This window comes from Podarcis filfolensis (genome assembly GCF_964270895.1).
Source record: "Podarcis filfolensis genome assembly, chromosome: 8".
NCBI classification, from domain to species: domain Eukaryota; kingdom Metazoa; phylum Chordata; class Lepidosauria; order Squamata; family Lacertidae; genus Podarcis; species Podarcis filfolensis.
The window spans coordinates 64,480,394-64,502,430 of NC_139611.1; the positions used below are offsets into that span (position 1 = coordinate 64,480,394).

Sequence of the window (22,037 nt, forward strand, 5' to 3'; positions counted from 1 at the left end):
GCTCTCCTCCCTGCCCCGAGATGGTTGATGTCACAATCTCTTTGCAGTTTCCCTTGTGGATGTCAATCGCCAGCAGCTCGGTACTGAAGCAGAATCCTTGGATTCCCTATTTAACAAAAGCTGGTTTTCCTTCACAAAGGAAAGGTTGCATGCCCTCAGCACCCTGATTTTTTAAAACAAAAGATGTTGACAACCCACACCATTGGGGCAGAGTAGAACTAGTCCCATTGCCTGCAACATGGTGCTAAACAAAGGAGCGACTGGCTGCCAGGAAATTATTCGTGAGCGTTTTCCCACTCACACACGTGTATTAATTATACACACATACACGTGCATGCATCTACGGGCACACACCTAAAGAAACTCCAAAGTACTGGGTCTGCCGGAACTGCCTCAGCACACCTCACACTTTTGAGGCACCTTCGAGAGGCAAAATGCTACCAGTGAGTAAGGAAGGGGAGAAACTAGATTTTCTGGAGGAGATAATAATAAGGGAGAAAATGGTCGCGGGGCACAAAGGAGAGCAGAGGGAGGTTTTTATTGCGAGACAACAGCAACTTTGTTTAATAAATGTGTCAGGAAGAGGGAAGCCATGTTCCGCCCACGGCAGCCCCACCCTGCGCAGCGAAGGGAGTCGGCACCGCCTGGCGCTGAGGGGGCCTTCGCAGCGCCCACCGTGTTGCCCTTAGCAAAGATGGCGCCTCCTCCCTCGCCCACGGACTGAGTCCTCCGCATGCGGCCCTTTCCCTATGTTTCACAAGGCAGCGGCAGCGGCGGCAACCACCATAATTTTTTTTTAAAAAGTAGAACAGTGTCAACACGCTCCTTATTGTCACTTCCGGTAGAACACCGAAACTATTTTATTTGGTCCCAGTGAAAGACAAACGCATATAGGGCTTCCATCATAGAGATGCCAGGGGCTAGACGCCACTCCTGCGCTCATGTAGGAGAGAATCGCGGCTAATGGCGGCTTCCAGTGTAGAACCATAGACTTGCAATGGCCTTAAAAAAAAAAAAGTTTAAACGGAAGTCCCGGATGTAAGTCTATGGCGAGTCTAACGGCCCCCTCCCTCTCTATGAGGTTTCCTGCTTGGCAGGGGGTTGGACTCGATGGCCCTTGTGGTCTCTTCCAACTCTATGATTCTATGATTTCGCCTACGTTCTGACGCCGGAAGGGCGGCTGCTCTTGGATTACTGCGCAGGCGCCAAGGGCTTCCTTGCCAACGGAAGTGGTTCGCCGCGGGCCGGAAGTGGGAGGAAGAGCGGCTGTGACTGTGTGAGAGAGATGGACATGGAGCCGTTGAGTCCCCGCGCTGAGCACTCAGGTTGGCGGGAGAAGGAGGAACAGCGGTTGTCGCCGGGGGCCGCCAGCTGAGGGAGAGAGGGGACTGGCTCCCAGACCCTCCTCTGAGAGGCTCGCCCCATAAGCTCCTCTTTACATGGGCTCATCCCATAGGCTGCCGCTTGCCCTATAAGCTCCCTTCTTCCTGCCGATGGAGAGATGGGGCACGCCCCCACTCCTGACTCCCCCCTCCCGCCTCTCTGAGCTCTCATCCCCATGCTGTCCCCCGCCATAGCCGCTGAGTAACCACTGCTTGCCCCCTTTTTTTGTTGGGCTCCTAAGCAGGTTTCTATGAACATATGAAGCCGCCTGTGAGAGGCAGTGTGGTGTAGTGGTTGGACTGTGTTAAACTCTGGAACTCATTCCCACAGGAGGCAGTGTTGGCTTTAAAAGAGAATTATGCAAAGTCAAGCGATCAGCAGCTACTAGCCACAATGGGTATGTTCTGCCCCCGCTCTTAGAGGCAGTATACCTCTGAATATCAGTTGCAGGTGGGGCGTGTTGCTGTTGCAGGGTTCCCAGAAGCATCTGGTTGCCCACAGTGAGAGCAGGATGCTGGACTAGATCTGCTATTGGCTTGATCCAGCAGGGCTTTTCTTTTCTTCTTACTGCTGACCTGGGTTCACAAATGTGTGACTGAATCAGATGTACATGCAAATAAGGCCAAGGGGTTAATATTTGCTGATAGCCAGTGTGGTGTAGTGGTTAAGAGCGGTAGATTCGTAATCTGGGGAACCGGGTTTGCGTCTCCGCTCCTCCACATGCAGCTGCTGGGTGACCTTGGGCTAGTCACACTTCTTTGAAGTCTCTCAGCCCCACTCACCTCACAGAGTGTTTGTTGTGGGGGAGGAAGGGAAAGGAGAATGTTAGCCGCTTTGAGACTCCTTCGGGTAGTGATAAAGCGGGATATCAAATCCAAACTCTTCTTCTTCTTCCATGCTCCCTCCTCTGTGACCAGTATGGAAATATAAACTGCTGGCTTTTTACCTGGCTAGGTAAAAAAGAAGAAGCCTTCTACCCTGGTGGGCAAGGGATAGAGTGAACTGGCTCGCTTCTTAACAGCCTGCTGTGTTTCTGGGCTGACCATGGAGGAAGTGAATTTTCTTTGTAGCTAGCATAGAAACTTAAGTGGGCTGATGGAGAAGACAGATTGATGTGTCTGTACTCTTCCCAGTTTGCGCATTCATCCTGGAATTCTTGGTTGCCTATGGCTACCAGACATGTTATTAAATGCAAGGCTTGTGTGAGAGGGGAGGTGCATTTTTCTTTTCCTTTTTTCACAGTTATGTCCTCCAAGGAGCTCAGGGTGACCTTTGTGGGTGGCGCTACCCCTTTTATCCTAACAGCCACACTGTGGAGTAGATTAAGCTGGGGAAAAGGTGAGCTTCAAGGTTCAAACAGGTTCAGATCCCTGCTCAGCTCCAAAGCTATGCCAGTTTACCCTGTCTCAGCCTAGCCTATGTTACATTGCACGCATCTTCCCTCTCAACAGTCTTGATACTACTTTCAACGTTATGCCAGCCAGACACTATGAAAATGACACAGTCTCTACCTGGGTGTCTTACAGTTTACATTTTGACATAAAATGCAGGGATGGATGATACAAAAATGAGCAAAGGGGAAGCGCCTTAAGAAAATCAGAGTGACAGAGATGTTATATTCTGAGGGAGCTCCTGGTGGTTCATTCCTTTGTCGTTATACCAAAAGAGGGATAGGACAGAGCTGCTATAATAGATTCCTGGCAGATGGGTGGCTGTTGTTTGCTGGGAGGGAGAGGGACAAGGTGGCAGGGAGGTGGGTGTGGTTCAAATAGTCCAGCGATCCTGCCAATGTGTTTGCATTATGCCAACCTCCCTGCTTCCTTGCTTACACCCCTCATCTGGTAAGCAACAGTATCCCACTAGCCAAGAAACTAGCCTAGGGGGGCTTGCCTGTCACCTTCTTTACAGGTGTCAGGAAAAAACATTCCTCTTCTTTGGCTAATTAAACAGTCTCTGGCCTTTTAAAACGGGGGGTGGGGGCATTGTTGTTGTTATGCTATGTATTTTTGTGTTTTTAGTATAGAAATGTAATTATTATTAATAATAGTGGCTTTGCCTCAGCTGGTGAACTGTGTCTGCTCTAAACCCAGGATTGCAATTTTTGTTAGAGGCAGATGCCTGCGAGTTAAATACAGTGGTACCTCAGCAGCTTCTTTTTTGTCAAGTCTTAAAATCTTAATCTGTCTTTACTCACAGTAGTGGAGGGACAGGTTTAATGAAGCCAGGGTTGTTAAAGAAAGGCTTTCCTAAAGAACTCTGTTTTCATTAAGAACTTTAGAGCAGGTGAGATTGGGAAGCAACAGCAAATAGAAGCTGACCCAAGTTGAAGAGCAACATGGGAGAAGCAACATGGGAGAAAGCGTGGGAGGCAAGAGAAGATGGTGAGCTTGTGTAGATGTAAGGAGTAAGAGATTTGGAGTAAAGGGAAGATGTATGATCAGAATGGGGGATCACATTAATAGGGAGGAATAGAAGCCTGGTGGTGGTGAAAAGTGCAGTAAGAAGCCAGTGAAGCAACTTGACGTGTCTGGGGAGTGGGGAACGATTCTGAATTCTTCTCTGTCAACTCCTAGGTATTTCTTCTCTTCTGTTTCCATTTAGTCTTTGAAGACTTGATTGCCCTCATCTTCTGACTTCAGTACATAATGGTCTCCTGTGTTCTCAGGTTTCCATGCATGAGTGAATAAGTCAGAGTTCAGAGGTGGAGTGCAGGTTTTTTATGTATAAGGTGTTAGGTGCCCTGTTAAAAGATCTTGGGCATTACACTTGGGAAGCAATTTTTGCTTGTTAGAGGGTTTCTTGGTATATATGGAAAGTTAGATGGACCACTGTTCTTGTGGTGCTGGGTATCTCCTTGAAAAAAATGAATGTTTGAGGAAGGTGTGTAAATGATCATATGAGAAAGCAAGAAGTGATCCTCTGATTGTAGGAGGTAAAGTGATTTGTTCGCATGAATCTGCTTTTTGACCAGCTTTTTAGCCAGTTTGTTTTCACAGCTTTGTGTTCAACAACACATCAAGGTGAGCTCCCTTTGGCAAAGAAGTCATGATGCTAAAATATCTCTTAATTTGTTAGTAGTTCCCCGCTCTCCCCGCTCTGGCTCAGATTTGGCCACCAGCCACCTGAATTATCAGCTTAGTGTGCATTCACATATTAGAACATATTAGAATATAATGAGTCTGGCACTGGAGGGTCACAGGCCATGTTTCATTATGTGTCAGTGTAGCAAGCACCAGGAAATGTGAGCAGCTGCCTGGATGAGTGGTAGTCAGGTGGCAGCCTTTTTGCTTGCTGCTGGCTGGGAGCAAGTGTATTCAGATTTAGCTAACCATCAGCACACATTGTGCTGTTGCTCTGTGTTATAGGTCATAAAATTAGCTCTGGGAGGCCACTGTGTTACTGCTCTTTGGGATCATGGCCACTGTCTGTGCTTTGGGAAAACCACTTTCAGCCTCCGTTTCCTATCTGTAAAACAGGACTAATAGGGTCACTGAGGCTATGAAGCACTTTGTAAATTAAAAATGCAATAGAGATATAAAAGAGCATGGCTTTCAAAGAATGACTGAGAAGCAGAGTTAAAAAGAAAATATAAAATAAGTGATCAATATTGCATAAGTTGCTTATGGTCAGTCTGGGAGGTAACACTGAAATGATGTCAGTCAAAGACATACTTGAAATTATACCCCAAAGATAAAGCAGCATGGCTGACACAAGTGTGGTGCATCCTTAGTTTAGCAACATTACAAACTCATAAGAACATAAGAACTCTGTTAAATTGGAACCAGTTAATCCGATAACTCTCCCACTCAGGAATTAATGTTTAATTTGGAGCACAGGACCAGTGGTACTATATGTGTGAATGGATGCTGGCAGGGCCCTGATTCTTTGCTTCCAAATTTATTAATATATACTACACCAAGATCTTAACAGCATGTACTGAAACTGAGACAGCTATTTTTCACTAGTTCCAACATAGGGAGAAACCATTTTTCCGTTTCTAGAGGGATATTTGTTTCAATAAGTGCAATAAAATAAAAATTTGAAAAACAATGCAAGAGAATGGAGATGTCTTCTAAAAGTCAGGTAGTTGTTTATGATTTAAAGTGAGATATAATAAAATAACAATACAATGAAACATAACTAATAGCTATTAAAAGTAGCAATAAAATCAAGAGCATACAGTGAGGCCATTAAAACACTGGAAAACAAAGAAGGCTTCCCCCTTGGTGCCTTAAAATCATCAAATTTTATGCCAGACGAATGGACAGGGGGAGAGAGTTCCACAGATGATGTGAGCTGACTCTTCCTGGTAGCCACCCCCACCTCCCCTCCAAAGATGGAAGCACCCAGAGCTGGCCCTGTGGTGAAGATGTTCATGATTATGCTTTGCCTTTCTGTGCAGAGCAGTTACAGTGCATGCAACCTCTCTCCACTCCTAGGAAACAACATAAACATTTTTTTAAAAATCAATACAAAAACCCTGGTCAAAACCAATCGTTATTAAAGCACAGAAGTTCATTCCAGCCCAAGAGCCTTCAAGAAAGGTGCACAATTCATACACAACTCAAATCTTTCCGTAGGTTTTTGTGGGTGGTGGGTGGGGAATGTTTAAAAAAACCTTTAACCTCAGACAGCAAGACTCATTTCCATTAAAATAGGTATATGTTGAAATGGAAACTGCTTTTAAAGAAATAACCTCCGCAGAGACTGTGTCCAAAAAAAGGTGGTGGGTGAGACAGCATTGCAATAAGGAAATTAAAGTGACTCAAAACGGAGGGGAAACAAACTACATCTTTTCTTTAGTCAGAAGAAATGAGCAGGTGAAGAGAATTATTTAGACTTATTAATAGAAGTATACAGTATTGAGAAATGAATTCTTGAGTTATTTTTAATATCTTAATCTTCAGGATAACTGTAAATACATGGAGAGGTGCCTAAATCATTGCTTTATAGAAGAGTTCAATGCGTGCATTGCCATGGATTTTATCAGGGAATCCTGTATTATCACATATCTATAATTTGATTGCCTCAGCAATGCAAGGTGTGGAAAGGTACCAACACAGTGAGTGCCTGGTGCCCTCTGGTGGCAACTAGGCTACAGTGCAGAACTTAAAAACCATTTCATAGTTCCATTTTAAAGGATTTTAAAAAACAAAACCTGCCGTCTGGCTTTTTAGATTTGCATGCTCTTCTTGACAGGAGGGAATAAAAATGGAGGTAGAGAAGACAGGAGTAGTTTGTTATTGAAACCATTGACCTGACTAGAAGTACGAAATGTTGCCAGGCTTAAATTTGCATAAGTTTATTTATTTATTTTTTAAAACACACTCAAAGATTTTCTCACTTAGTGCTTCAGCCACAGATGACTGCTTGGCTGTACTCATAGTGGAAAAGCAAGCCTGCTTGATAGTCTTTTGCTGATGTGGTGAGAGGTTTTACTTCCTTTTTCAAGAGGGTGTGTCTTTCTGTCCTTGGGGACAGCTCTAGCTGTTTCATCATGTTGCACAAAGCCTTTCTCTTTCATGCGCAGCTAGTTTCTGCTCTCTTTCCATTATGAGGGATAGGATGGGTATGAAGGAAGGGTTTGTATATTACAACAACCGCGGGAAGGAGGTACAGTGTGTGTCTGCACATAAAGACACATTGCACACACGCTTCTGGGATCCTTGTAGATGAAGGCCAGATCACCAGTTATTGGTCTGGAGGGCAGGTTTTGCCCCCAGCACCAAAACTCTGTTAAATAGAGTTTGCTGTTCAGAGTTAGTTATGCCAGTCAGTAGTAGATAGGGCTCTCCGTGGCTCTTACTAATGATAGCTAAACAAATGCTGCTGAGTACCAGATGCTGGCACATACAGGAAGGGCTGTTGTCTTTGTGCTCTGCTGGTGAGCTTCCCGGAAGCATCTGGTTGGTCACTGTGGAAAACAGGATCCTGGATTTAGATGGACTGTTGCTCTGATCCAGCGGGCGCTCCCCCCCCCCCCCCCCGCTTCTCTTAAGTGTAACTCATTATTTCGTCGTTCACCTCTATGGGAAAATTGTTCATTCATACAGAGGCAAGTAAAGGTACACTGAGTAGCCCCTTCTGGCATGGAGGATAAACCTTCTTTCTGACTTTGGTGACTCCAGCCGCTGAATGTCAAGCCTGCCCCTGTTGCATTGCTGTACCCCCTTCAACTCAGTACCCCCAGGTTTTGTTTAGTGTCTTGGTCAGTTCAGAGTGTGACAATATTTCATATATTTTGGAAAGTGGTTTGTCCATCCATCCACCTGCGTGTCAGTTCTCTATAGGTTTGGCTGCATATCAATATATTTTTTTGTGTATTTCTATTGTAAACAAATTTAATAAATAATAATAATAGATCATCCTGTGATCCTCAGATGAGGAGCGGTATATAAGTTTAATAAATAATAAATAGTAATAATAATAAAATATATCATTGCCAAACTTGGCACAAGAGTTCCCAAGTTAGGCAACTGTCTTTGTTGGTGTTGGATACTGAGTGCCATTTTGAATCAAATGTAACTTTGGCATGACTTTGTCCAATTTTCAGTGTGATGGGTCCAAACACACAAATTGCTGTATCCATTTAAAAATCATGATTTATTTTTGTTGTTTCTAAGAATTCCCAGGCAGTGCCAGACATTCCCCACAGGTATTTATGTAAACAGGTTCCTGTTTATGTCTGTCATTATGATGGATAGTGTGTGTGCATGGAGGAAGCGTACAGTTAAACTATGTCATTCCCCACCACATCACAATGATAACCACCAGGAAAATGGCTAGGTAGTGCAGTCAAGAGTTAGCTTTGTTTCTTTAGCTACAGTTAAAATCCCATCTTTATTCCAAGGAGTTCAAAGCAGCACATGTGGCTCTCCCATTTTATCTGTCTTAACAAGCCTATTAGCCTAGAGATGGGGACTGCCCCAAGGTCACCCTGTGTAGTACAGCATCGCAGGGGCCAACCAGATGCGTCCTTTGGGAAGCCCAGAAGAAGGACCTGAGAGCAACAGCAACGCTCCCCACTTGTAATTCCCAACTACTGATATTCAGACACATGGTGCCTTTGGCAGTGGAGGTAGAGCATAGCCACCATGGCTTGTAGCCATTGATAACATTAACTTGCATGTCTAACCCTATTTCAAAGCCATCCAAGTTGTTGCCCACCACTACCTCATAGCTGAGTGCAATTTGAACCTGTATCTCTTTCATCACCCAGTGGTTAGAGTCTAGCCACTACATCACACCTGCTCTCTTAGTCCAGAGAACGAGTGTGGAAACCATTATTTGCCTGCCATTGACAAACATGGTGCAAGTATTATCCTGCGTGATGTTGAATTTATTATTATTGATTTCAGGTTTCAAAATCTCTCGGTGGATTTTCCTGCATGGAAGGCAGTGGTGACTCATTGGATGACCTCCAAGGTCAGAATGCTGCAGAGGAAGGAAGGAGACCCTCGTTGCCAAGAGGTGGTTCGGTTTGCAGTGCTTTGCAGAGTGCTCACTCTTTTCCTCCAGGCAAGTCCCCCGATACCAAGCACTGAAATATACAATGTCACCCGCCTGGCATTCTCATATCAGGACAGATGACATCAGAAATAAATACTGGGTTCTTTTTCATATGTTTAAAGTTCAAAAGGTAGTATATCTGTTCTAGATAGAGAGGGGTCATACCTAGCTCAGTGTTGGAGCACATGCCTTTCTTCCAGAAATTTGCAGGTTAAAACCCTAAACATCAGTGTAGAGAGTCTGGGACAAGTGGGATCCACCAAGGATCTGTAATACGGGGCTGCTGTTTTTTAACTTGCTCATAAATGATACAGGGTTTGGGGTGAGCTGTGTGTTGACCCAAGTATGCCAGTGATACTAATGATAGAAATGTATAAAATGATAGAAATGATAGAAATGTATAAAAATTATGCATGGCGTGGAGAAAATGAACAGAGAGACGTTTTTAAAGTACTTTTTCATCAGCACGTAGTTTGTTATTCTAAGGCATTTGCTGCCATGCAATGTAGTAATGGCCACCAACTTAGATGGCTAGTCCAGCTGGTCTGGCAGAGCCTTGGGACCATCTGTAGCCATTGCAGCTGAAGCTTCCTCTGTCTGCTAGCGTCCTTCAATGGTGCAGGAAATATAGTGACTGGGCCCTGTCGCTACAGTTCCCCGTCGGAGACTGTTATGTAAATGATTTTAGAACTCCCAAAAGAGGTGTAATTTTTGGAGTGTGTATGAGTAAGAATGGCATTCCCTCAGCGAATCCAACAGAAATGCAAGAGGAAGCTTCTTCTGCAGATTAGTTATTTGGATGCACAGAATTCATGTGTTGTGGCATAATAGTGTGCTCTCCACCACGTACGCAATAGTTTGGGAACCAAATGTAAGTCCACAGACATGATGTGGACTACACACTTTAAAAAATGAAAACAAAATATTCTCAATAATCCATATTCTGTTCCGGAGAGCCAATCCTATGCAGAATTTCTGAAGATTAGTAGCTGTGCCTTTGTAATCTCTGAGCAGGCAAGATTCCCCCCCCCCCCCCGCTATTCTTGTGCTCAGAGGAACATGAAGCCAGCTGCAGGAGCTTTGTCTACAAAATAGGTATTTGACATTTAAATTAGGCATATTTTTACTGCAATAGCAAGGGAGGCCCTGAAAAGAGAGCATCCTGTGCATTTTGCCAAAGATACCACTTTTTCTCACAAAATCTCAACCAACTTGTGAACCAGAAGCACTGCTTTCAGGCTGATAGGAACGTTGCTCCCAATTTCTCTGTGGTGATGGCAACCAGAAATTCAGCTAACCTATGTCATTGGCAGTGTAAGATGAGTCTTCACTAGGATTAAGGCATTAGGGTTTTGGGGTGGCTAGAACCAAAATTAAATGCAGCCTGTAGGATTAAGGTAGCCTTCCCCAACCTGGTCTACAACTCCCATTATACCTGACCATTAGCTATGCTGGTTGGGGCTGACAGGAGTTGGAGTCAGCAGCAGCAGCTGAGGGCACCAAGCTTGGGGAAGCTGGCTTGAGTCAAGACTAAAGCAAACAGCACATACAAGTTCTGAGGCTTCATACTTGTGTAGGATGAGAAAACCAGGGTAAACTGGAGCCAGAGTAAGCTATTACTAAGAATTCAGTTATGTGAGAGTGAATTGAGGAGAGATGGAAGAGAAACAATGCATTTCTGTGGCAGCCCCCCCAACTATGGAATTTATACCCAAAAGAAGTCAGATTGATACTGTCCCTGATGGCTTTTGTGCAGGCAGTGAAACACTTCACTTTTTTCCTGGTTCTTAATCATGGTGTTAACTTCTCTATTCTCTTTGGTTTACAACCTTTGGGTTTAATTTTGTTTAAAATTAGGTTGCAGGAGGCTAGCTTGGGAGATGGAAATCCATGGCTTGTACTTACATGACTCAGAGGCTGAGGAAGTTCCCTGCTGGATCAGAACAAAGCCCATTAAATCCAGCGTCCTGCTTCACGTAGTGGCCAACTAGAAGTTGCTGGAGAGCCACTGCCAGTCAGAGTAGACTGTGCAGCGCTAGATGGACAAATAGGCTAAACTGTTATAAGGCCACCTCCCATGTCCCTGTGTTGTACATGGGGCATATTAACACAGTATGCTGGCCAAAGAGTGTTGCATATTCCAGTCTTAGAAGAACTTGGGGTAGAATGCAGTTTCATCTTGACAGCTACAATGGGATCCTACTAAAGTTCCTTGTAGGGCCATGGGTAAGTTCTTACACTGGGAACTGTGCCAAATACACACACAGTTGATGCCAGACAGACTGCTAGCAGGAGAATTCCTTTTTGGTCCCTTATAGCTTGGGCTGGGTATTGTCGTCTGGCCAGCCAAACAGCCACAGGGTTGTTGTTTTTTATGGAAAGGCATGACTGCCTTTATTGAGTTTGATTTCGTTAGATGTGTGGCTCTCTCTGTTCCTTGTGTGCCAACACATAATTGGATTGATTGCACAAAGGAAACCCCTGAGTTTGACATTTCTGTATGCTTCGTCTGGCTCGGCAAGTTGGAATGACTTTTCATTTGGCAGATGATCTCGGTGCACATTCAGAAATTGCGGTCTTTGGCATGTTGCTATTTTCTCCCACAGATTAGCAAGAGGTACAAAGCATGCTCACTGATCAGTTGTTTTCCCCCCAGAGCACCTTCATCTTGGCATACAGGACTGTTGGCTTAGCATAGTGGCTAAGTTGCTGGTTCAGATGCCACCTCTGCCATGAACTCATGAAACAGTCGTAGTTTCAGGCCCACATCTGCAATATGGTGATAGTAATACTGGCACCCTTTACTTGGTTGTTGTAAGGATTGCAAGATACCGAGAAGAGAGCCTTCTTGGTAGTGGTGCCCTTCCTGCAGAACGCCCTAACTGACTTTTAGAAGACATCTGAAGGCAGCCCTGTTTTGGGAAGTTTTTAAAGGATTGATGTTTTTATTATGTTTTTAGATACATTGTAAGCCACCCAGAGTGGCTGGGAAAGCCCAGCCAGGTGGGCGGGGTATTATTATTACTATTACTATTACTATTACTATTATTATTATTTTACTTAACCCACTTCCTTAGTCTTATCCATTATATGCAGTTTACAGTCTGTTGGAGAAAGTCTAGAAGACATTAAGGGTTGTGTCCAATGCTAGTCCTATTTGAAGTGGGCCCTTTGGGTGGTCTTCAGGTAAGTTTTACTCAGAGTAGAATACACTGAAATTAATGATGTGACTAAGTTAATTCCATTAATTTCAGTAGGTCTACTGTTGAGTGAAAAGTGGAAGTTAATGGACATGATTAACTTAGGTTCATTAATTTCAGTGGGTCTACTCTGAGTAGCACTTAGTTGGACACTACCGTAAGAAAATAACATTGGTGGCTAAAGAAAAAAGTTCTCCTACTGCTGCATTTGCCCAAGTTGTCCGCTTTCCCATTTCCCCACTAGAAATGCCTCTAAAACAGCTCCTGCATGAGAAATCGCCCCAGACCCAGACGTAATGCCTGCAAGTCCTTGTTTGGGGCAGGGGATGACTTGCTGTGAGGCTTTGAATTCCCTGGTCAGGTTCAGGTCCCAAATTGGAGGGAACATGTTGCTTTGGGGAGGGAGGGGGACAGGACGTTGACTTGGCTGTCATTTTCTATCCTTTCTTCCCACTCTTCCCAGGCCCTTTTCAACCTCCTGATCCCCGACCATGCTGCTGATGCCTTCTCTCCACCCCGTTTGTCCGAGTACGGGTTTTGCGACAGGATCTTGGAATGGCTCCTGGGAGGCCTGTCACGGTGGGATGCGGAGCACTTCTTGTTTATAGCTGAGCACGGCTATGTGTATGAGCACAATTGTGCCTTCTTCCCCTTGTTTCCCTTGAGCCTGCGAGTGGCAGCGGAAACGGTGCTGTGGCCCTTCCAAGGCTTCTTATCTCTCCGCAGCCGCCTGCTCCTTTCTGCAGCTCTGCTCAATGGTCTGTTCTCTGCCTGGGCAGCATGGACTCTGTATAAGCTCAGCTGCGCAGTCCTGCAGTGCCGCAGGAAGGCGTTCCTGTCAGCCATCCTCTTCTGCCTCACCCCTGCAAACGTCTTTATGGCAGCTGCTTATTCAGAAAGCATGTTTGTCCTCCTAGTGTTTAGTGCCATGTGGTGGCTAGAGAAAGGGCAGCATTGGGCCAGCAGCCTCCTCTTTTCGCTAGCTGCTGGCGTGCGTTCCAACGGACTGATCAATGCTGGGTTCCTCCTCTATTCCCAGACAAAACTCTTTGCCTCCCAGTTGCAGGCGAGGACAGGAACTGGAGTAAAGCCGCCACAGATCTTGGGTCAATTCCTAAACCTGGTAGCTTCCCTGGTGGTGATGTCTGCCTCTGTTTTCCTGCCATTTGCTTTGTTTCAGTTTTGGGCATACCTTCGGTTCTGCAACACCACGTTTAGCCCTGAGTATGCTGTGCCAGACCCACTGTTGCAACTGGCTGCACGTAAGGGGTATCGTGTAGCAGCCTCAAATGCTGTGGCACCACCATGGTGCTCCTGGAACTTTCCTGTGCTCTACACTTACATTCAAGATACTTACTGGAATGTCGGCTTCCTCAGGTACTTTGAGCCCAGACAGATCCCCAACTTCCTGCTAGCTGCACCCGCCATTGTGCTGGGCTCCTGGGCAGCCTGGCGGTACATCGCTGCAAACCCCTGGCACTGCCTAACACTTGGCCTGCTGAGAAGAAAGACTGAAGGAATGAAGGGAAAGGACTTGAGCAAGCCAGCTACTGGTTTTTACTCTCCTGGTGCATTTGTTTACATGGTCCACGCAACAGTTCTGTTGGTGTTTGGGACCTTCTGCATGCATGTGCAGGTAAGTTTTGCAGATTCTTGAAGGGCTGTCAGATAGCAGGGTGGTGGCAACCTGAACAAAAGTGTATCATGGTGTTATCAGTCCAGCCTGGCATAAAACCTTGAACTCTGCTTTGAAGGGATACACACTATGCAGGAGCGAATGCTCAGCAGGAAGTGGTAGCCAATCTCTGACCCAAGACATTCAGACTTGAATTTTTTTAAAGGTGTGCATCTTACTCATTTTGTGTGTATTCTGAGAATTAATCTGCCACATAGTCCCAAGACTTTGGCCTTTCCTAGCTCTGTTAATCTAAAATTCCTTAAACTAGAGATGAACCCTAAGTCTCTTTATGTGCTAAGCAAGTGTGCTAGTATAGACTTGGCATATATTAGGGTGAGATACCTTAGGTTATGGTAGAGCATGTGCGCTGCATGGAGGAGGTCCAGGTTTCAGTCCTTGACATATCCAGATTAAAGAGTGGCAGGTGATGAAAATGACCTGAAACCTTGAAGAGCCACAGCTGCCAGACTACTGGGCTAAATGGATGATAATCTGACCTGATATAAAACAGCTTGCTATATTCCTGTGCACTTTGCCACTGAGCAGTTAATCTAGCTTTGGGTTAAGTACCAAGCAGAAGTGAAACAAGGGAACTAGAAGCAGTTAGCTTGGAAAAACAGTAATTCTTAAGTTCAAATATGGGGGGAAAGGGATACTGTGAAAGACGAAAGATGGTACTCTCCTCCCAGGGAAATCAACAATATTTGAATAACAGCAGCTGAAATTTGAACTGTGCAGAAGAGAAGACTTCATACTTCTAGGCAGCTGACCTCAGTGATGAACTAGGTTGCCTGAGGAAACAGTGAATTCCCCTGCTTTAAGGGAGCAGCTGGATTATTTAGGCTGTGCAGATGTACATGGAAAAAGGAGTGGGTGTGGACTTTTAGTTAGCTGTTAAATTTATGAATTGCTTTCCGCAGCAAAAAACCGAGAAGTGATTTACAAAATTGAAACACAAAAGTAAAATGCAGTAATAAACGTACACAACCAAAGTATAAACATCCACTTGTTGAAACTTTTTAAACACTTAGAATCTGGGGTGAGGGGAAACTGGCCTTGTCCTTGATATTCAGACAGGCCAATAATCACTGATGTGCAAATCTGCCTCTTGGTGGAAGCCAGAAAAATAGGCTATGCTCTCAGCTTTATATGGGGCAGAAGGTGGTCTGTGTGTCTAAAAAGGGTGTGGGTACTTCCTCAGTTGACCTCACAGTTGAAATTTATACACCCTTTAAAGATGGAGAAGTGCCTCTCATTAGATTTGCAGCCTGATTCTGTCCGTGCTTATTTGGAAGCAAAGCCATAGATTTCAGAAGGGATTACTCCGAGATTAGTGTGCATCTGCAGATTACTGTGTATGGGGCTGGAGCCTTAGGCAGTGGGATTTCTTTTTGACTAAGCATGCATAGGATCTAGTGATATGAGCCCCATCTTATGCTCTGTTGTGGAGCAGCAGCAGAATGAAGTATTGAAGCCTCGGCTTCCAGAGGTGATACGTTTCTCCCCTTCTACACCAAAGCAAGCCCTGCTGTTTGCTGTTGGACTACCTTGCCACTAGGTTAAAAAGTCCCTGTGCTGTTCAGCATTGGAACATTGGTCAAGGGGTGCTTTAAGAGTTTGGGATGAATGCAGCGGAGGTGAGGCTACCCTGTTACGATTTTTGGCCCAGAGGCTCCCAAAGTAATGCATGGCATATTGATGTAAAAGAAATCTAATAATATAAAATAGCAAAAACACCAAATACCCACTAATCACACTGGATATCTGTTTGTGAGCTGTATTCATGCTCTTGCAACAGATGCAGCTTCCCAGCAATCTATCATTTCCAAGCCATGCCAGCTCTCTCACACACCCAGCCTGTCACCTAGGAACAAGGCAATCTACTACCAATCACCCTTGGGGAGTGCCATCACTCTCAACACATCCCAAAGGAACAACTGAAAGTGGCTGCCACCATAGGGCTGGCTCACTGGCAATGACCAATCACCGACAGCAGTCTCCAAATAAATAGGTTTCCTCCCAGCAAACTAACTACACCTATGGCAAAGTTCTTGTCTTCCCTAATGGGCTAGCTGGCTAAAGATGGCTCCTCTGATAGACTGCTATTCTCAAGGTGCAGCAAAAGTGGCTGGGCAGGCTAAGGTTCGTATTCACCTCCCAAGTGAGAACTAGTGTTATGTATTGTGTGCCATAACGCTCCTGCTTTAAATTTCAGTCACTGGGTAGTCTCGGGCAAGCTTCTGTTCACTCATCCTTATCTACTTGTCTGCAATATGTGGGTGGTCATACCAGCCTGCCTTACAGGACTTGTTGTAAGGTTTATTAAGATAATGTATGTGGAATGCTTTCGAACGCTCAGGAAAAGCACTATATAAATACTATGCAATTAGTATTATTAATTATTGTAGCATCTTAATAGCTATGGGAGCAGCAGCTCACTGGCTCCTAGCATTAATCCCAGGTGATAATTTTTATTGGGATGATGATTTTTAAATTTATATAATGCTCTGTCCTGGTGAGAACTCTGTTCAAAGGGTTGCCATATAGACAGTGGTCATCACCTGTTCCCTGGAAGTGCTTTAAGAGAGAGAAAGTTACAAGAAAGGGGAAGTAGGGAATTCCCCTAGATTCTTGGCAGCAAGAGTTGCCATGTGTTTGCTTAATCACTTCCGCTTTTGAGCCTGGTGGTTAGCAGCTTCAGAAGTCAGAGGCATGGTAGAAAAGGCACATGCTGGAAGGCACATGCCAGAACCAAACTTCCATCTGAGTGATAATTTATATTTATTTCATAATAAATATCTTCCAAACTAAGCTTTGATCCAGAAACCCATTTTGCAATTGGTTTTCAAAGGGTCTCACTCTCAGCACCCATCAGCTAATCTGCACAGAGAGGAAGCTCCTTTTAAGGTACACTCTCAGCTCCAGTCAGCAGTGCACCTTCAAATGGACTTGCTTTCAGCACCCATGCCATGCCTACTAGGGCCCATGAGCCAGAGGTTCCCCAGCGCTGCAGTATACTACACTGCTGGCTTGATAAACTGATAAACATTCAGAAATTTTAAAGTGGCATGCAGTTACACACAGAAAGGACAGTATTTAATTCTTTTCTAGATAGAACAGAAGATCTTAAATGTTGAGGCTGACCCTGACCTAAACCTGGCAAATTGTTCAGCCCACTTCATCTGTATCTTGTGCTTTTTCTTAAAAGGGGATTTATGTATCTTGGAATTATGTTGAAAGGTCTTGGGCACGTGCATAATGAAATAACTTCTTCAATTTTTTAAAATAGGTCCTTACCAGATTTTTGGGCTCCTCTTCTCCAGTACTTTATTGGTTCTGTGCTCATCTGCTTCATGACTATGAGCCTTTGCTACAAAATGGGAGCCAATCTTCACAGCATGGAACACCCCACTCAGATAAGCCCTCCCTTCCTAGCTGGAACAGAAATGAAAACCCTGTGCTCACACTTCTGTACAACTGGAGGCAGACTACCACTCTCACTAAGTGCATTCTGGGATATGTACTTTCCTATTGGATGTTGGGGCTGGTCCTTCACTGCAATTTTTTCCCGTGGACATAAGTATGTAGAACTGGGTAAGCTGATTGACTAGAGCATTAACCGAGCATTTTTCACCTTGGTAGTATTGAAGCTAATCAGCATCTACATGAAACTGCTAGGAGAGAGTTGGAGCTCACCTGTGTGCTGATGGCAACAGAATGTGCTAATTCCTTTCTCTTCCAGCCAAGCCAGAGAGAGTATTGAAGTGTTTTGTTTTTTCCTCCCAATAGACACTCAGCATTGTGTAGTTACTGAGCATACTTAGTCCGCAATTGGCTTTTGTCATTCCTCCCCACCTTTAGTGTGTGGAGTTGTCATTCTGTAAACCTTTGGGTTCTTCCACACCTGCTGATATCTCCGTCTTGTGCTTAGGGTAAAGGGGACCCCTGACCATTAGGTCCAGTCGTGACCGACTCTGGGGTTGCGGCGCTCATCTCATTTTATTGGCCGAGGGAGCCGGTGTACAGCTTCCGGGTCATATGGCCAGCATGACTAAGCCGCTTCTGGCGAACCAGAGCAATGCACGGAAACGCCGTTTACCTTCCCGCCGGAGCGGTACCTATATATCTACTTGCACTGACGTGCTTTCAAACTGCTAGGTTGGCAGGAGCAGGGACCGAGCAATGGGAGCTCACCCCGTTGCGGGGATTCGAACCGCCGACCTTCTGATCGGCAAGTCCTAGGCTCTGTGGTTTAACCCACAGCGCCACCCGCATTGCGTCTTGTGCTTACATGGTGCTAAACCACAGAGCCTAGGACTTGCTGATCAGAAGGTCAGCGGTTCGAATCCCCGTGACGGGGTGAGCTCCCGTTGCTCAGTCCCTGCTCCTGCCAACCTAGCAGTTCGAAAGCACGTCAAGGTGCAAGTAGATAAATAGGTACCACTCCGGCGGGAAGGTAAACGGTTCGCCAGAAGCAGCTTAGTCATGCTGGCCACATGACCCGGAAGCTGCCTGTGGACAAACGCCGGTTCCCTCTGCCTATAGAGTGAGATGAGCGCTGCAACCCCAGAGTCGGTCACGACTGGACCTAATGGTCAGGGGTCCCTTTACCTTTACCTTTAAACCTTTGGGTACTTCCACACCTGCTGATATCTCCGTCTTGTGCTTACATGGTGCTATTTTGGTTATATAAGAAATGACAATCAGGATTAGTTTTCTGTTGGTATATAGGGTGGGGCAAACAAAGTGATGCTTAATCCAGATAGAGATGCTCTTAGTTAGAAGAGCTACCACTCTGGGAAAAAGGGTTCAGTCTGTCTTGGAGGGCTGTTCACTTCCCTTAAAAACTCAGGTTCACAGCTTTGGAGTTCTCCTAGATTCATTCTTAGGTTTCCAGGCAGCAGCTGTGGGTAGGACACCTTAGGCTGCTGTGCCTGCGGAGGTTCCCCAAGAGAAGAGATGTAGTCACAGTAGCACATGCCTTAGTTGCATCAAGATTTGGATTACTGCAGTATGTTCTACATGGGGCTGCCTTTCAAGTGCTTATAAACTTCAGTCAGTCTGAAACACAAAAGTTAAGCCAGTTATTGAGAGCACATTGGTCCCATGTTGCACGGGTTTCACCAGCTGCTGGTCTGTTTTCTAGGCCCAACTCAAAGTACTGCTCCATTTATGAGTGCTAAGCAGCTTAGGACCAGGGTTTCCAAAGGGCCATCTCTCATTTGAGCTCAACTACTTATTAAGATCAACTGGAGAGATCACCAAGAACTGGAAGTCCCTGCCGTTAACCTTTTTTTGTTGGTACCACAAGGTTTGGAATCTGGCACTGATGGAAAAGCTAACTCACAGATTTAAAGTGCTACAAAAAGGAACTGAGTTGGACAAATTTCAGGATTTATGGTACATTACACAGACCACCAAGGACAAAAATGTTTGTAAAGCTCCAGCCACACATGGTCAACTACACCTAAGTACCAGTTACAGATAGGTAGCCGTGTTGGTCTGCCATAGTCAAAACAAAACAAAAATTTTCCTTCCAGTAGCACCTTAAAGACCAACTAAGTTAGTTCTTGGTATGAGCTTTCGTGTGCATGCACACTTCTTCAGATACACACTTCTTCAGATGTGTATCTGAAGAAGTGTGCATGCACACGAAAGCTCATACCAAGAACTAACTTAGTTGGTCTTTAAGGTGCTACTGGAAGGGAAATTTTTTTTTTGTTTTTACACCTAAGTACTTTGGGCTGACAGATAAAATAGAAACAAAAATCAGCTAATGAACTCACTATGCTACTTTGAACCTGATTATATTATGCAACATTAGATGATGAATTGTCTCTCCATTGTTACATATTTTTGTAATTTTATATCAAAATCAATAAAATACTTTTTTAAAAAATCTGCTGGAGAATGTCTCCTTGCATCCTGTCTGTATCTTAGGTGTGTTTGGTGTGGATGCAGAGGAGAGCTGTACCTAGACATTTTGAGGGTGATCTGGCTCACCTCTTGCTGGTTTCCCACCATCTCGTGGAAACTTTTGTTTTCCAGAGAGCACTTGGCTTGCTTATTTATTATTATTTAGCTTATAATTGGTTTGTCGACTATCTGAGGAATTATATTTTTAAAGTGAAGGCAGTGAAGGTCCTGTCTGAGTGTCTGGAGGCGGTTGGAGGATGGATGGCAGCTAACGGATTGAGGTTGAATCCTGACAAGACAGATGTTCCTGAGGGACGAGGCTGGCTGGTGTGGAGAACTCCCTGATCATGAATGGGGTAACTGTGCCCCTGAAGGACCAGGTGCACAGCCTGGGAGTCATTTTGGACTCACAGTTCCCCATGGAGGCACAGGTTAATTCTGTGTCCAGGGCAGCTGTTTACCAGCTCCATCTGGTACACAGGCTGAGACCCTACCTGCCCGCAGATTGTCTTGCCAGAGTGGTGCATGCTCTAGTTATCTCCTGCTTGGACTACTGCAATGCGCTCTACGTGGGACTACCTTTGAAGGTGACTCGGAAACTGCAATTAATCCAGAATGTGGCAGCTAGACTGGTGACTGGGGGTGGCTGCCGAAATCATATAACACCGGTCCTGAAAGATCTTCATTGGCTCCCAGTACGTTTCTGAGCACAATTCAAAGTGTTGGTGCTGACCTTTAAAGGCCTAAATGGCATCGGTCCTGTATACCTGAAGGAGCATCTCCATCCCCATCATCCAGCCTGGACACTGAGGTCCAGCGCTGAGGGCCTTCTGGCGGTTCCCTCGCTGTGAGAAGTGGGGTTACAAGGAACCAGGCAGAGGGCCTTTTCAGTAGTAGCACCTGTCTTGTGGAATGCCCTCCCAGCAGATGTCAAAGCAATAAACTATTTTACTTTTAAAAGACAACTGAAGGCGGCCCTGTTTAGGGAAGTTTTTAATGTCTGATGCTGTATTGTTTTTAATATTCAGTTGGAAGCCGCCCAGAGTGGCTGGGGAAACCCAGCCAGATGGGCGGGGTATAAATAATAAATTATTATATTATTATTATTATATTAAAGTTACCTTTTCTGTTGTTTCCTTGACTTTATAATTTTTTAAAATTATTATTATATTACATTTTAAATTTTGTAGTAAGCCACCTGTAGCATTTATTCCATAGAAAGATGAGGTATAAATATTTTAATAAAAAATAATTTCAGTATACATGAAAATGAGCTGCAGTTGGGGATAGATTGGGCACAAGTCATCACTGCTATTTATGCCTGCACATGACAGCTTTCACAAAACTTTTTTTAACAATATGCACTTTGTCTAATGTATAAAAAACACTGGATAACAACACTCTGGTGTGACCAAGAAACAGAACCTGAGATGGAGCTAAGGCATGCAGATAGGAATATGCTTGATTTTCAAAGGTTTGGATTGGGTAGGACCAGGAGCAGGTTAAGCTCCCCATGGTGCCCTGGAGTGTAATTGCTTTCCACCGTTTATGTCAAAGGTGGCAAAGATGTTAGACTCCTTCCAGCTTAGCCAGCATGGCCAGTAGTTAGGGATGATGGGAGCTGAAGTCCAACATATCTGGAGGACACCATGTTGGCTACACCTGATGTAAGTGAATGGTTGCCATTCATGCCTCTGGAAAAAACTTAAGTGGGATATTTTGTGGTAACACTTGTAATGGGTTTGTAAACTGGGGTGCCTGGACTCGACAGGGATCCCATAGTGGTATGTTTGCACACAGAGCAAACACGCTGCAGTCCCTCTCAGACAAGGCTGCATGCAGGGTTCAAACCTGTCCTCTGCTCACCCATCACAATGAAGAGCGTTTTGCCAGGGGGAAGCCAGGTATGATTACCATTTGATATTGTAGCCCATTCATCATGTAAAGTGCAACTTACCAGCTGAATATAACACAGATGCAGACGGTGAGTCACTGCACAGGAGACAAAAATGTTTTTTCCCTTTTCCAACCACATCTTTGTTTCACTAGTGCAGCAAACCATATTTGTCTTATATACATCGTGACTTCTGTACAGGATGCAACATAATTTTCATTCTTGGGAACATAATAGTATTGCTTTGAAGGGATAGTACATAATTCTGTTGACAAACAATACATGTTTACCTAAGTAAATAGGCAAGAAGTTCTGTAAGCTTAAAATGTTTAAAACAGTGCATGATAAAACAATAAACCTTTCTGACATACATATATAGCTTCTCTTGTGTGGGAATAAAGGGTAGCATTTAACTAAGTTTTACTCAGAGAAGACCCATTGAAATGGGCCTTTTCTC

General features: G+C 44.7%; 1 protein-coding gene and 1 long non-coding RNA gene across 5 annotated transcripts; one reads left to right on the top strand and one right to left on the bottom strand.

The window, feature by feature from the left end:
• Positions 1–1,155: 1,155 nt before the first annotated feature.
• PIGV (phosphatidylinositol glycan anchor biosynthesis class V) lies at positions 1,156–17,350 on the top strand (the record flags this gene model as incomplete). Of its 4 annotated transcripts, XM_083627441.1 has the most annotated exons (5): positions 1,186–1,325; positions 2,626–2,721; positions 8,742–8,901; positions 12,556–13,728; positions 17,060–17,350. In XM_083627441.1, the coding sequence occupies exons 3-5, from the start codon at positions 8,797–8,799 to the stop codon at positions 17,348–17,350; spliced, it is 1,569 nt and encodes a 522-aa protein (XP_083483567.1). In that variant the 5' UTR covers positions 1,186–1,325; positions 2,626–2,721; positions 8,742–8,796. The 4 variants fall into 4 exon arrangements, with proteins under 4 accessions (XP_083483568.1, XP_083483567.1, XP_083483566.1 ...); XM_083627442.1 differs by lacking the exon at positions 2,626–2,721 and having other exon boundaries at positions 1,156–1,276; XM_083627440.1 differs by lacking the exon at positions 2,626–2,721 and having other exon boundaries at positions 1,189–1,325.
• A 207-nt stretch (positions 17,351–17,557) lies between these two features.
• Positions 17,558–19,669, bottom strand: LOC310769146. Its single transcript, XR_014551444.1, has 3 exons — positions 19,501–19,669; positions 18,414–19,237; positions 17,558–17,674 (listed from the first exon to the last, which is right to left on the bottom strand). It is a non-coding gene; the product is annotated as an uncharacterized lncRNA (long non-coding RNA).
• Between the last annotated feature and the right edge of the window lie 2,368 nt (positions 19,670–22,037).